Below are 12628 nucleotides of genomic sequence, written 5' to 3'. Positions count from 1 at the left end.
ACTCCCCCCACCTCTCAACTTTGCATCTTGCCTAGGCTGTCAGCAGAGGTGGTTTTGTCCGAACATTCAGCAAGCTGATTCCAGTCAGAGTTGGATCAGGCCTTTTGTAGTCAAATCGTGTAGAACACAAGACATGGAGTTCACTTCTGTGTGTATGTATGTAGGTAATTATATTGCACCCATCTCTGTGGTACCTAAACAACTAGGGTGTTTGCATGTTAAAACTGCTGCATATCTGCCCTGGCCCTGAAGTTCTGTGCTCAGGGTCCCTGAATATCCTAATCCAGAGAGGCGCTCTCTGTTAACAACACGTTGTTTCAAAAGCTACGTTAGGCATAGAACACTGGATGGAGATTTTCCCACTGGCATGCTTTGTGACTTGGAGCAAGCTACGTCACTTCTCTGCCTCTGTTTTGCCATCTGTAAAATGGAGATAATAATGCTTATCTTTCTTTGCAGAGTGTTTTGAGATCTATGAACAAAATAAACACTTTAAGAACTATTAGCTTTATCATCATAGTGCCTTTCTGACTATAAGGAAATTTGTGCATTAACAGCATTTTAAGATATCTTTGGGTCTTTTGCTTTGCAATTCTAAATTGCTAAGGAGTCTGTAATCAGAGATGTTTGTTAGGTATTGTCAATGTACAAATACATAAGATGCTTTCCAAACAATCGATATCTTTTCTTCCAGTAAAAATGTTGAAATTTTTGTAGGGACTCCAAGGCAGTCAAATATATTTTGTTTAATTTATTACAAGGTGTGTAAGTAAAAACTTGCGTAATCTGGAAAAGATATTAGATAGAAAACCATATTAAAGTATTTTTCTTAAGAAACCTAGCAATAAATACATTTTCAACCTCAATACTAAAAATGCTTGTTGCTTTGCAATGACATAAACACAGCTCAGCTCCAGCATACACAAATCTGGGTACAAAAAGTCCGTGTGGTTGCTTAGAAAAGATCAGGTGGTTTTACAGTTTGCAATCTCACTTCAGGCATTTGCATTTTAATCTGTTGTTGACAGCCCCACAGTATGAAAATCAGTGGGGGCAATAGTTTGGCTAGGAGTTGTTTTTCCTTTAAATATTACATATGCAAGAGAAAGAGATGTGACTGTTCATAGCAGTTACTCCTGAAACCAAGACAGCATCTTGATAGCTACTCTGTAGAAATGGGGATTTTGTGTGCTTACAAAAATCAGACCAGCTAATTGGCAAAGGATCAGTTCCCAGAGAGCTCATAATTTCATTACACATTTTTATCCAAAAATAATAATGAGAGAGAATAAGAGGGAACAATTCATTCCCCAGATCATGAGTGGTTAGATTCTAACACTATTATCCAAAGGCAACAAGAGAAACAAAAAATACATTTCAGAACACACCCTGCTTAACATTAGGATGCTGTGGTGTATAAGAGAAAGCCTTTTTTTTTAAACTACTGAAAAAAATTTAAGAAAGACTTTTGGTTTCTAGACATTGTGCTGTGCTTATTGCCAGCACATTTTGTCACACTCATAACTGTGAATCCAAGTCAATTTTTTTTTCTGCTAGTCCAATCTAATATAGATTGATTATTGCCACCATGTGGTAAAACAATATCCACAGAAGAGAACATTTGTCACAGTCCAGCCTTCTTAAAGTACTGATAGGTCGTGACAAGACTTGGACTTAAGTTTGAAGGCCATATTCTTGTTGTTCTTGGCAACTATTTTGCCCCAGAACCTCCTGGCTTTCTTAGGAATGCTCTCTCTCCTCTTCTGATACGCCAGCCTCCTCTCGTTCTTTTCCTTGCTGTCCCTCCTGAGCCGGACTTGCCGCACAATTCCTTCAAAGAGTTCCTTCACGTTGTGCTGGACAGCTGCAGAGGTCTCAATGAACTTACAGTCAAACACAACGGCACAAGCTCGGCCCTCTGTAAAATTGCAAGGGATCTGTATCAGTAGGCATAGCATTCAGATAGCACCCAGTCCCCAAGGGCAAAGCTGCTAAAGGCAGTGGTGTTTGCAGTACAGCAGGTGAGCTATCTGTGAATGCCCTAAATCAGGGGTTGGCAACCAAAATAGCAAGAAGAGCCATTTTTCCCAGTTTGGTAAAAAACAATAATTCAAGAGCCACAATGCACATGAATATGAGATGGTCCTCAATAAATAACCTCAAACCGTACTTTTTGAAACACCCATTTATAGAACAGTGCGCACGCTGATTAGTAATGCAATACATGTTCACTGCAGGACGTTCACAGACTTTTTATATATTCTATTTCGTCACACTTTACACGTGTGTGTTTGTGCCACTGCCTTCCTGACTTTCACTCCTGAAACTTCTCTCTCTCTCTGGGGGATGCTAGGGGGAGTTATCCAAGGTTTTGAGATCACACATCATTTGCTATTTAGTTATGACTTGTCCATTGTTGGGCTTTTAGACATTCACTGTTTATCGAAAATAATCAGGAGAGTTTTGGTTTTTTGGTTTTTTTTACTTTGCAATTATAGCATCGGGCACCTCAGAAAAGTCCTTAAAGAGCCGCATGTGGCTCTGGAGCGGCAGGTTGCAGACCCCTGCCCTATATACAGTCACTTGCACTTCAGGAAAACCTCAGTGACTCATGTGCAGAGGCAGGGAGCTTACCATTACTGAGGGCAATATATTGCATGATATTTTCAAAATGCACTTTTAAGATTGCAGGCACTAAGATTGTATCTACACTGCAATAAAAACCTGCAGCACCAGCTCTTAGAGTCCAGACCAGATGACTCAGGCTCATAGGGCTTGGGCTGCAGAGCTATTAAACTGCTGCACAGACATTCAGGCTTGGAATGGCACTTTGACCCTCCCCCAGCAGTCTCAGAGGCAGGGCTCCTCCAAGGCTGAACATCGCATTGCAGTCTGATAGCCCTGAAGCCTGGGCCTCAGCTCACTGACCCAGGCCAGCAATGACTGTGCAGTGGGTCTTTTACTGTGGTAAATTCCTACCTATCTCATTTGTATGTGTAAATATAGATCTGGGCCTACTCTTCTTGAAGTCAGTGGTAAATCTTGCAACTAAAATTGAAACAATAGGCCTGGGCCCGCAGCTAGCATAGAGAAACCAGCCAAAACTTTAGAAGGAACACGAACATGTGCAAAAAATTAGGCTTTCGCTAAATTATGCCCACAAATTTAGAAGCCATTTTGAAAGAGTAGCCCCCTTATTTTGTGATAATTTACCATGAACTAATTCTAATGATTTTTTCCTAAATGGATACCAGTATGCTCTGCTACCTGACCTTTCCTCTCCCAGGACATCAAGCGGTTGACTCACGGAGTGCTAAAAATGAAAACAACTTTCCTGCCTGTGCTCTAGGCAAAGTGCATTCAACAGCCAGCACTCGGAAGAAGGGAAAAAAGAAATAAGAAGCCTAGTAATATTACTAAGCTTGTGTGCTCTATTGCTATATGCATTCCAGTGAACAGTTTTCATGTGGGGCCATTGTGGCGGAGGCCAGAATGCAGGGGACCTAGGAAAAGGTCTGTCAGAGGGACTTCCTGGAAGGCAGCAGAAAGAGGTGAACCTTTGCTTTCTTCATCGCTATCATCAGTGCTATCACCACTGAGCATGGGACTGGACTGAAACCTAAGCTGGAGAGCTTTGTCATCCCATTCTAGTTATGCTGACCTACTTTGTTGTGCTTTTGTACACACTGCACATCCAACTCTCAAGGATAAGAGTCCAGAAGGAAGCTTAGCTAAAGCTAACCAAAGACTTGATCCATCTCCCATTCAAGTCAATGAGAGTCTTTTAATTTACATTCATGGGAGATGAATCAGGCCCTTATATCGCTGGGTTTGGGGTTGAGGTTTCTTGTTTGTTTGTTTGCTGTTAATGATTCTGCCCATTCTCAGACATAGAGCACTCCTGACATCCATGGGAATTCTGCATCCAAATCTGGGACAGTAGCTGACTCTTAAATTTAAAAAGTGGTTGTCGTGGTTATTAATATTTTGTACCTGTGACAGAGACTTCACGGCACCTGACAAGATCGCTCTTGTTGCCCACTAAAATAATGGGAATATCTTCTGTCTGGCGTGCCCGGCGGAGCTGTATTCTGAGTTCAGAGGCTTTCTCAAAGCTTGCTCGGTCTGTGATAGAGTAAACAATCAAGTATGCATCTCCTACTTGCATGCAGTGATCTTGGATCCATTCATTTTCACTCTGATAAAATAAAATAGATACAGATAGCATTAGCTAAATCCTGGCTTTCTTAACTGGAACACCAATTGAGTGTTTACAGGGAAAAAAGGTAGCTGTACTCAATTCAAATTCAACTACAGTGTAACTTTGCCTTGTATGAGTCTAATCACAATTTCACCAGTATAAAACCACAGTAACATGGGTGTATCAGGGCAAAAATTGGCCAATAGATGTCATTAGATTTGTGTTTGCTTATGCTCGCATCAAATTGAACGCTAACAATGTTTCTGGCATTTTTGTTTTCAAAAAATAAATCAAACAAAGGATTATCTTTGCCATTTTCAAGCTTACACAGAGGAGCTTAGATATTTTTAAAGATGCATGCTTTCACTGAGTATGGAATTGTGGGTAAAACCTCCCTACTTGTTCAGCAAATGCATGCGCCTAGTAAAACCATAGCATTAGCCCCCTCCCCTGCTTCCCACTTAATTTCTCTTTGGCACTTGAATAGAATGGATGGATTGGAATACCTTATTTTCCCACATGTCAAGCAGAATAATGGTTGCACTTTCACCATCTACCACCAAGGTCCGTTCATATGTGTCTTCTAGAATAAAAATCCACAATGTTAGTAATCCATCCCTTCCTGTTGTCCTATCTGTAGCAATAAAGAAACATAGTCATTTACATACAATAGAAGTCAAATTCAGAGAGCCCAGTTCACCATTGTTGCAAGTCCTTTGATTTCAGTGGAGTTGTATCCATTGCTACAAGAAGTGTGTCTGGTCCTGTGACTCTTTATTGTTTTTGTTTTGGTTTGTTTTGGTTTTTTTTCCATTAATTTGCCAGGAAATGAATAAGACTGGAAGATTTTGCAGCTAATGTTCATTATTTTGGCTCAAACGCTTTTTAGCCTATGAGGGGGTTTGCAAAGAGGAATATAATCAGTGAAAGAAACAACTCAAATGCTGAACTTTTGACCCCCTGGGAGCCGCAGACAGAGGTACAGACTCCAGCTAGGCTTAGTAATGGAAAATATTTGTTTTCACTCTAGCAGGGACCCTTTACGGGTGAACAATCACTGCTGCTCCAAGCAATTCAGCCATCAAGCAGCCCTGGCAACAGCAGCGGTGTTTGAGGCAAAGGTTGTTGAACTCTATAAAACAGATGCTGCTATTGCAATACAGACCTCTGAGCTGTCTTTGGTTCCCCTGACTTTATTCTGTACCATGTGAGTGCTTCTCACTGAGGCTATGGCTACACTAGACGTAGAAATTGACTGCAGATATGCAATTTTAGCTACACCAATAGCACAGCTAGAATCGACATACCTGTGCTCGACTCCCATGTCTGCCTACATTGGGGAAGATTGATGAGGGCATTTCTCCTTTCGACCTTCCTTATTCCTTGCCTCTTGCAAAGAGCACAGGGGTCAACTTTAACCCCCAAGAACGCCTTTTTGCTAGTGCATGAAATCAAACCCCAGAAGATCAGCCCTGAGCAAGTCATTGTTCCCCAGTAGTGTAGATGTAGCCTGAATGTTAGCCTGTGAATAGCAAAGAGGAGATGAAGCATTTCATGGTAGTTTCAAAGGATGCAGCAGAACGTTCCTACACCTAGATAAGGGCTTGCAAAATTCATATCTGTGTTCCAAACTCCACATGGTTCAGAGGTGTTTAGATCTGAGGTCTGTGCCAAGCCCTTGCAGAGACCCAAGATCACTGGAAAGTTTGGATCCAGACCAAGGTATGGAGTCTGATCCCTATCCCTTTCACTGCCTCAGAGTTTGAGGCATTTGAATGTATGTTTTTGGTTTGGGCACATCTCTAGTTATATGTTCCTGCTATCATAATAAAATCCTGTGTAGGACAGACAGTTTCTGAACCACTTTACTTTCCTCACCATGCTGTTAAGAGGACCTATTCAAGCCACTCTGATAGAAGATACTGCTATATTTTAAATAAGGGCTCTTGCCTCATAAGCTCCCACTGCATATTTATGGGGTGATCTTTCCCCAAATCCTAATCCTGAAGCCAGAAAACAGTGAGTCCATGGAACAAAATGAGCCAAGAAGCACTAAAATACAGCTCTGTGTGTGTGTGTGTGTGTGTGTGTGTGTGTGTGTGTTTTAAATCAGTTCTGCCACAGAAACTTTAAAAATGGAAGCTCTTTGTCAACAGAAGGGCACTGGGCTGACAGTAGATGGGCCTAAAAGAGGAAAGCAAAAAGAAAACAGTAACCAACAGGAGCAATTTCACTTCTAGCGCCAGTAGGTTCTCCTTTGTGTTTGTGCGTCAGGGTAACCGAGTATCAACACCCATCACATAGCATGAGCTATTTTCTATCTCCATATTGGGTGTGGCTATGCATTCAAGACTTTCTGCAGCAACAATTTTGAGTTTGCAGGCTACACCTTTTTTTCTTGACTTGTACATGCACATATGTGTGAATGGGAGAAAAGGGGTAACTGAGGCTTGTCTACACTAGCCCCAAAGATCAGCTCACTCAGAGTGGTTCATCCAGGGTTCAATTTTGCACCTCTGGTAGGAGTGTGATATCGACCTCTTGTGGGTCGCAGTCAACCCCTGTACTTCTTGCAAGATGCGAGGAATAAGGAAGGTGAAACTCTCCTGTTGACCTTCTTCAGTAAGGATGGCCAAGTAAGCCAAGTGCTGATACATTGATTCTAGCTATGCAGTTGCTGTAGCTAGAACGGCATATCTGAAGTCAACTTTCTTTGCCTACTGTAGCCATAGCCTCGATGCATAAGCAAATATATGCAGAGGACGTGTGCCACTTAGACAACCATTTATGAAAATCTACCCCACCACCACCTGTGTAGGAATAACACACAGATAACAGTGTTGCTTGAAAATGCTAAGCACACTGAGCCAGACTCCTGCACTGACTTATAGACCAGGGAATCCTAATAAAGCTAATGGCATTGCCCACAGCGTAAGGCAGCACTCAATATGTGACCCAGTGGGGGAATAATTAATTTCACAGCTACTTCAAAGCTGACACTAACAAAGAGGAAATATAATAATGGCAACCCTTCTGACGCCTCGGCACAGTTGGTCTTGAGATGCTGTCATTACCTGGCTGCAAGAAGCACCGCGAGTACTGAATGAATGAATGAAAAGGAGCAGCATATCATTTAAACTGAGGAGCTTGAAATGTGCTGAGTGGGCAGTGGCGTGCATAAAGCAAGTGAGCTGTACTTCCTGAGTGGGTTGCCCAAGGCACCTTAGCATAGTTAATTATTTGTTCTGTCAGGCAACATGTAATCAAACAGGATTCCAACATATTGGGCAAGCGCTGAGTCCAGCAGAGCTGAGCAGATTGCAAGCTGCAGGAGGCATAAAGCTCACATTTGCCTCATCTTGGGCGGAGAGGCTGTTCTTTGGGAGACTGGTCCTCTGGAGTAAGTTTAGAGAAGCTTGAAGGCTTCTGGTCGCTCCCAGTGTTTGGAACGATGGCTCCAAAGCATCCCACCCAGATCGCCCACCTCAGCAGCAGGAAGACAGAGGAACGCAAACGCTGCTGCACTGATTGGGAGAGGGAGCAAAAGCCTGTGCTTTCTCCAATGGGTGGCCATACCCATGTCCTCAAACCCACAGGAGCATCTGCTGCAGCACAGCTGCTCCCCAATGGTATCACTCCCACAAAAATCATGGCCTGTCGCTTAGTGCCCCACTTTGGACTTTAGCCTTAACTGATCCCTGGGAATAGTGGAAATATGACCCCCTTCCCTCCAAACCAGAGGCGCACCGTAAAGGCGAATATACCTATCAAAGAGCTGAAGACCCTGGTGGCCTCTGCTCTTTCCCCAAATTAATTGGGGTGCTGGATTTTTTCCTCACACTACTGAGATGCCAAGATCTGCTCTTTGCTTGCAGGAAGTGGGAGATCTGTGCCATGCAGGGATATGGAACGCTGATGAGAAAACCCCAAATACGTTATACTAAGGCACTTTATTTGCATAAAAGTTTGGTGAGTTTCCTTAATGACCAGTGAGTATTTTGGTGGTCTCACCCTTATCTCCTGCTAATATGTATGTTATAACACTTCCTTTAACATCCCAAATGAATTTAGGCGCAGATTTCTCATGGAAAAAGAGTATCACAAGGCCAGCAGGGCAGTTTACAGGTCAACCTATTTTCTCACACCAGGCTAACACAGGAGTTAGTTGATCCCCTGGAGCTTGTGGTTACACCAGTGTGAAACGAGTGTCAGCTCTAGCATATTTATAACACAATCAAGAATTCATTAGAGTCCAACAGCTCTTTTTAAACAAGAAAGGGTTCAGAAGCTGTATTGCTCTCCTTGCTCTGTATTTCTGCAGACTTAGGTATTTGTCAGAGACTGTGTTTTTTGTGGGGGGATTTTGTTTTGTTTTGTTTTGTTCTGTATTTTTCATTACCCCTGATTTTTAAGACAGATGCATAGAATCATAGTCACAGAATAATAGAATTGGAAGGGGCCTCAAGAGGTCATCAAGTCCAATCCCCTACCCTCACAGAAGGACCAAGCACCATCTACATCCCTGTTAAGATACTTATCTAACCTGTTCTTAGACACCTCCAATGATAGAGCTTCTACAACCACCCTGGGTAATTTATTCCACTAGTTAACCACCCTCACAATTCAGAAATTTGCTGGAATCAGCTTTGAAAACAAGGGGCAAGCGTGCATTACCTCAGTCTCAGGCACACCAGACCAAATGGCCTCACCAGGTCTCTGTGTCTTATTGCTGATGACTATTGACAAGAAAGGCTGTAAGGAATCACAGGCAGCTCAGAAGGCAATGACCTACCTCCTAGCACTTCGCAGTCGCTGTCCAGACTGTCGTGTACACCTGCAAAGATGTTGGCCAATGTAGATTTTCCGACTCCGTGCTCCCCAATCAGGACCACCCGGTAGTAGGCACTTCCAGACTCAGAGGAAATGACCGAATCGGAAGACTCTGAGGACCAACTTCTTCGGTAATAATCTTCGGGGTTCATGGTGTATCTCTTGCGCACGCAGTACTCGTGGGGGTCTTTGTGGACAGCCAGGTGCCGGCCATCTGCAGGGATGCTCCAGCGTTGCTGTTGCGCATGTAGCACACTGGTGGTGCGGCGCATGGTGACGTTATTCAGAGTCATGGCTTTGCCCTAGTGCAGAAGAGCAAGGTCGCAAACGTTACACGCCGGGAATGAGAAATGGGCACCCTTTATAAAATAAAACATTGATCAGGTGCGTCCTGCTCATCTGCAAATACCCAGTGCACAGACAAGGTAGCAGTTAGAGCTGCCACCTCCTTTGTTTGCCTCTAGCGTTTCTAATTTGCAAGCCATAATCACAGCTGTAGGATTCCAGTTGAACTCAGCCCTACATGCTAAGCCCTCGCATTGTCTCCCTCTAGTTGTGGATGTTAAGCACAACCCTGCTTTGGGGATGATGTGGAACTGCACTGCCCCAAAGGGAGGCATAGGAGGCAGAAGGTCTTTCATAGCAGCTTCTCGGATGGGGGCTGTGCCTGCTGCTGTGTCCTTTCAAAGAGGACATAATTCCCTGTGTGCAGGCCTCTGCTCATTCGGGGGTGCTGCGCATCGGGGTGAATGGAGGGAGTCCTACAGAGACTGCGACTGTGCCTGTTCCTTATGCAGGCCATGCGATGGAGTGAAGATTTGTTGCATGCTCCCCCATTACTGCATGCCCATGTAAAGTTCGGCGGCGTACGCTAGCGCTTTGTTAGACAATAAATTGTTCACTGCCTGCAAAGTATCATGCTTAGCCACATCTTAGAGCTGAATCTGAGATGAGAGCAACAAACGTTATTCAGTGCACATTTAGTGAAGAACTACATCAAGAAGCCTTGTTGCAGTGGGCTGGGTTTTGCTCTCAGCTATAGCAGCATAAGAAAAGCAAGGAGCAACTCCATTGCATGTCGTGGAATTAAGCTGGCATCGAGTTGGCATAAGACAGAACAAAATGTGGTCCAACGTGCTCCCAGACTATGTACTTGGTCACACCACTAGAGAGAAATCACTGGGAGAAAATAGCTCATAAATTTTCAGTCTTTAAATAAACAACTTAATTTGGCTGAGAAGCATCGGATCAGGTTAGCTCCCCTTGTCTAAACATGGCTTGTAATTACATTTGGCTTTTGAATGTATTTTGCCTTGGTTGGAGGCCGAACATTGTGATGTCATTCCTGGTGGTCCACAGCTACCATTTTTAGGAAAGTTACTTTGATGCGGTCCAGCTCCCAAGGTGACAGTTATTTACACGTTTTGCTTTTTGATGGATCTCAGTTCTCTTCTGCCTCTTAACAAGAGTATCTACTATTAAGACATCCCGGACCGTTTTCAAACTTTAGTCTGCATTTGTGTTTGCAAAAAGTGCAGCATCTCATCAAAATGGATACGCGCAAGTATTTTTACTAACTTAAGCATCCACTGAAATCTTTTTAGACCAGTTACAGAGCAGGTCCTGAAACAAACGTGCTGAATAATGGCCAACTGTACCTGTAATTTGAATACCAGCCTTTACCAAGCGCATTACCTCTTTTCCTACAACTTGTGATCTGTGCCATTCTCTCTCTGTAATTCCAGCACTTCTTGCAAAATGAGTTCATCTGTATTCCACAGTCTCATAAACTTTTGCCAGCCAGAAGTGCATTTAGCTGGAGAGCAGGAACCAAACACACTCCACTTTGCACACAAAATCAAACATTTTAACTCTTAACCCTCATTTTGCTGTCATTGCCCTATCAAAAAGACTGAATAAGAAATATTAACTGTGATTTGATTAAGTAATGAACAAGCTACGCTATTAGTAGTGCTTCCTTAAGGGATTTCCACACTTTAATAAATTAAACAACACAGTATCTTAGTGCAATGCATTCACATTCAAACTCTATTTCTCTTTGCACATTACGTTATTTGCTTCATTCTATCATTTCTCATCACTAAAGTAATGCATTTAAAGTAAAGCTTTTCAAGCAATTCTGCCTTACTTTTTACAGCCTCTTCCAACCACAGTCAGCTCCTTTGGTCTTACTGTCTCTTTCTCTCAGCAGAGTGTGATATATTAAACTTGTCTTCTAGAAGTAAATCCTCTCCTGCTCAGTGGCTGCCTCTCTAATTCTTTCTCAGCAAACCTGGTTTATATTAAGCCCATCTGATCAGAGACAGGGCTTTTCCGTGACGTCGTTGGCCTGTTCACACAGCAGCCAGCCCCCAGCTGGGAGGAAGCAGGCAGGCAGAAGAGCAAAAACTTTGAGACAGAACGCTAACAAAACTGCTTACTTGCAGTCCTATGATTCTGTTCTTCATGCTAGTGCCAGCAAACCTTGTGCCTTCTTACAAAGGTAAACAGGGAAGAGGAAAAATGCAATAAATTCTCCTTTCACTACTGGTTCCCTTCAGCTCTACACTGTGGGGTTCTCGAAATTGGTAACGTATAAAGAATTGCTTGGGTTTTTCTGAAGTCTGAAGCGTGGCAAATATATTTCACATGGAACTACAAAATGGAAGGAACTCTGTCCTGGAAAACCTGTATGTAACTTGTAAAGCTCTGAAAATTAGAAATTTTTGTCATATTTTTCCATATCAGAATGACTAATACAAAGGATCCCATTTTTCTCTTTCTTTAAAACCCCCAATCACTGAACACCATTTGCTCCATCTCACTATGTGCTTTCCGGGTACACAAAATCTTATTCACTGATCTCTTACTCCAGCTGGATACTAAGGGAATTCCACTAGTCTCAAAGATGTTACACTTGCATAACGTAGGAGTAGCACAATGCTGCATAGTTTTAGAAAAAAAATTGTATGTGTAACAAAATAGGAGCTTCATTTTTAAATCTTTATTCTTTTTAGCCTCCTTGACTTCAAGGAGCTTTGCTAAAACAAGCTCTGCATTATTGCACTCCTGGCCTGATACTCTTAAGGCTAGATGGGATGTATTTTTCAGTCTATTGCTAGAGCTGGGGAGATTCCCTTATTAATAGTGGATAAGGTTAAGAGATGGTCTATAAAATCATATAAATTTTTTTACTAATAAAGCACCAGAGAAATCTGAACAGGTAAACTTAAATCCATTTCTGAACACAGACAAAAATGCCTTTGTGGGCATGATTCACTGATGTAAATCACGAGTAATTCCATTCCAAATACTGACCTGGTAACATTGAACTGCAGTGCTTAAAAAGGTGAAATTTACAAAACTCTTCAACAGAAACATGTTAAGTTTGCCTTTTGGCAGTGATCCTTTCCATGCTCCTTCTCCAACATACAGAGACAAGAACATTCTCCGAACAATATTCTCTTGTAAAGTCAATGGATGTTGCTCAAACCTGGCAAGGGGAGAATTGGAGAATAAGCAGAATATGCCCTTTCACTTACCCATGTTTCCAAATGCAAAACTGATTGCATGACACTGAACGTCATCTAAACTCTT

At 42.6% G+C, this 12628-nt stretch overlaps 1 protein-coding gene across 1 annotated transcript; it reads right to left on the bottom strand.

The window, feature by feature from the left end:
* Positions 1 to 532: 532 nt before the first annotated feature.
* Positions 533 to 11299, bottom strand: GEM (GTP binding protein overexpressed in skeletal muscle). The gene is made up of 5 exons (XM_074985702.1): positions 11181 to 11299; positions 8994 to 9333; positions 4708 to 4784; positions 3994 to 4198; positions 533 to 1918 (listed from the first exon to the last, which is right to left on the bottom strand). Exons 2-5 carry the CDS (start codon positions 9322 to 9324, stop codon positions 1641 to 1643), a joined length of 891 nt encoding a protein of 296 aa, XP_074841803.1. The 5' UTR covers positions 9325 to 9333; positions 11181 to 11299; the 3' UTR covers positions 533 to 1640.
* Between the last annotated feature and the right edge of the window lie 1329 nt (positions 11300 to 12628).

Source organism: Carettochelys insculpta, chromosome 2 (genome assembly GCF_033958435.1).
Source record: "Carettochelys insculpta isolate YL-2023 chromosome 2, ASM3395843v1, whole genome shotgun sequence".
Lineage (NCBI taxonomy): Eukaryota > Metazoa > Chordata > Testudines > Carettochelyidae > Carettochelys > Carettochelys insculpta.
The sequence above is the reverse complement of the archived record's forward strand: the minus strand, read 5'-3'. Positions and strand labels throughout refer to the sequence as shown.

What these genes read in the sequence shown, in the direction of transcription:
- GEM (XM_074985702.1), bottom strand. Translation starts at nt 9,324, where the DNA reads ATGACTCTGAATAACGTCACCATGCGCCGCACCACCAGTGTGCTACAT. An exon ending in CGACTGCGAAGTGCTAGGAG is followed by an intron (nt 4,785 to 8,993) that starts GTAGGTCATTGC and finishes TTTTTATTCTAG; the next exon opens with AAGACACATATGAACGGACC. An exon ending in TTGACATGTGGGAAAATAAG is followed by an intron (nt 4,199 to 4,707) that starts GTATTCCAATCC and finishes TTATTTTATCAG; the next exon opens with AGTGAAAATGAATGGATCCA.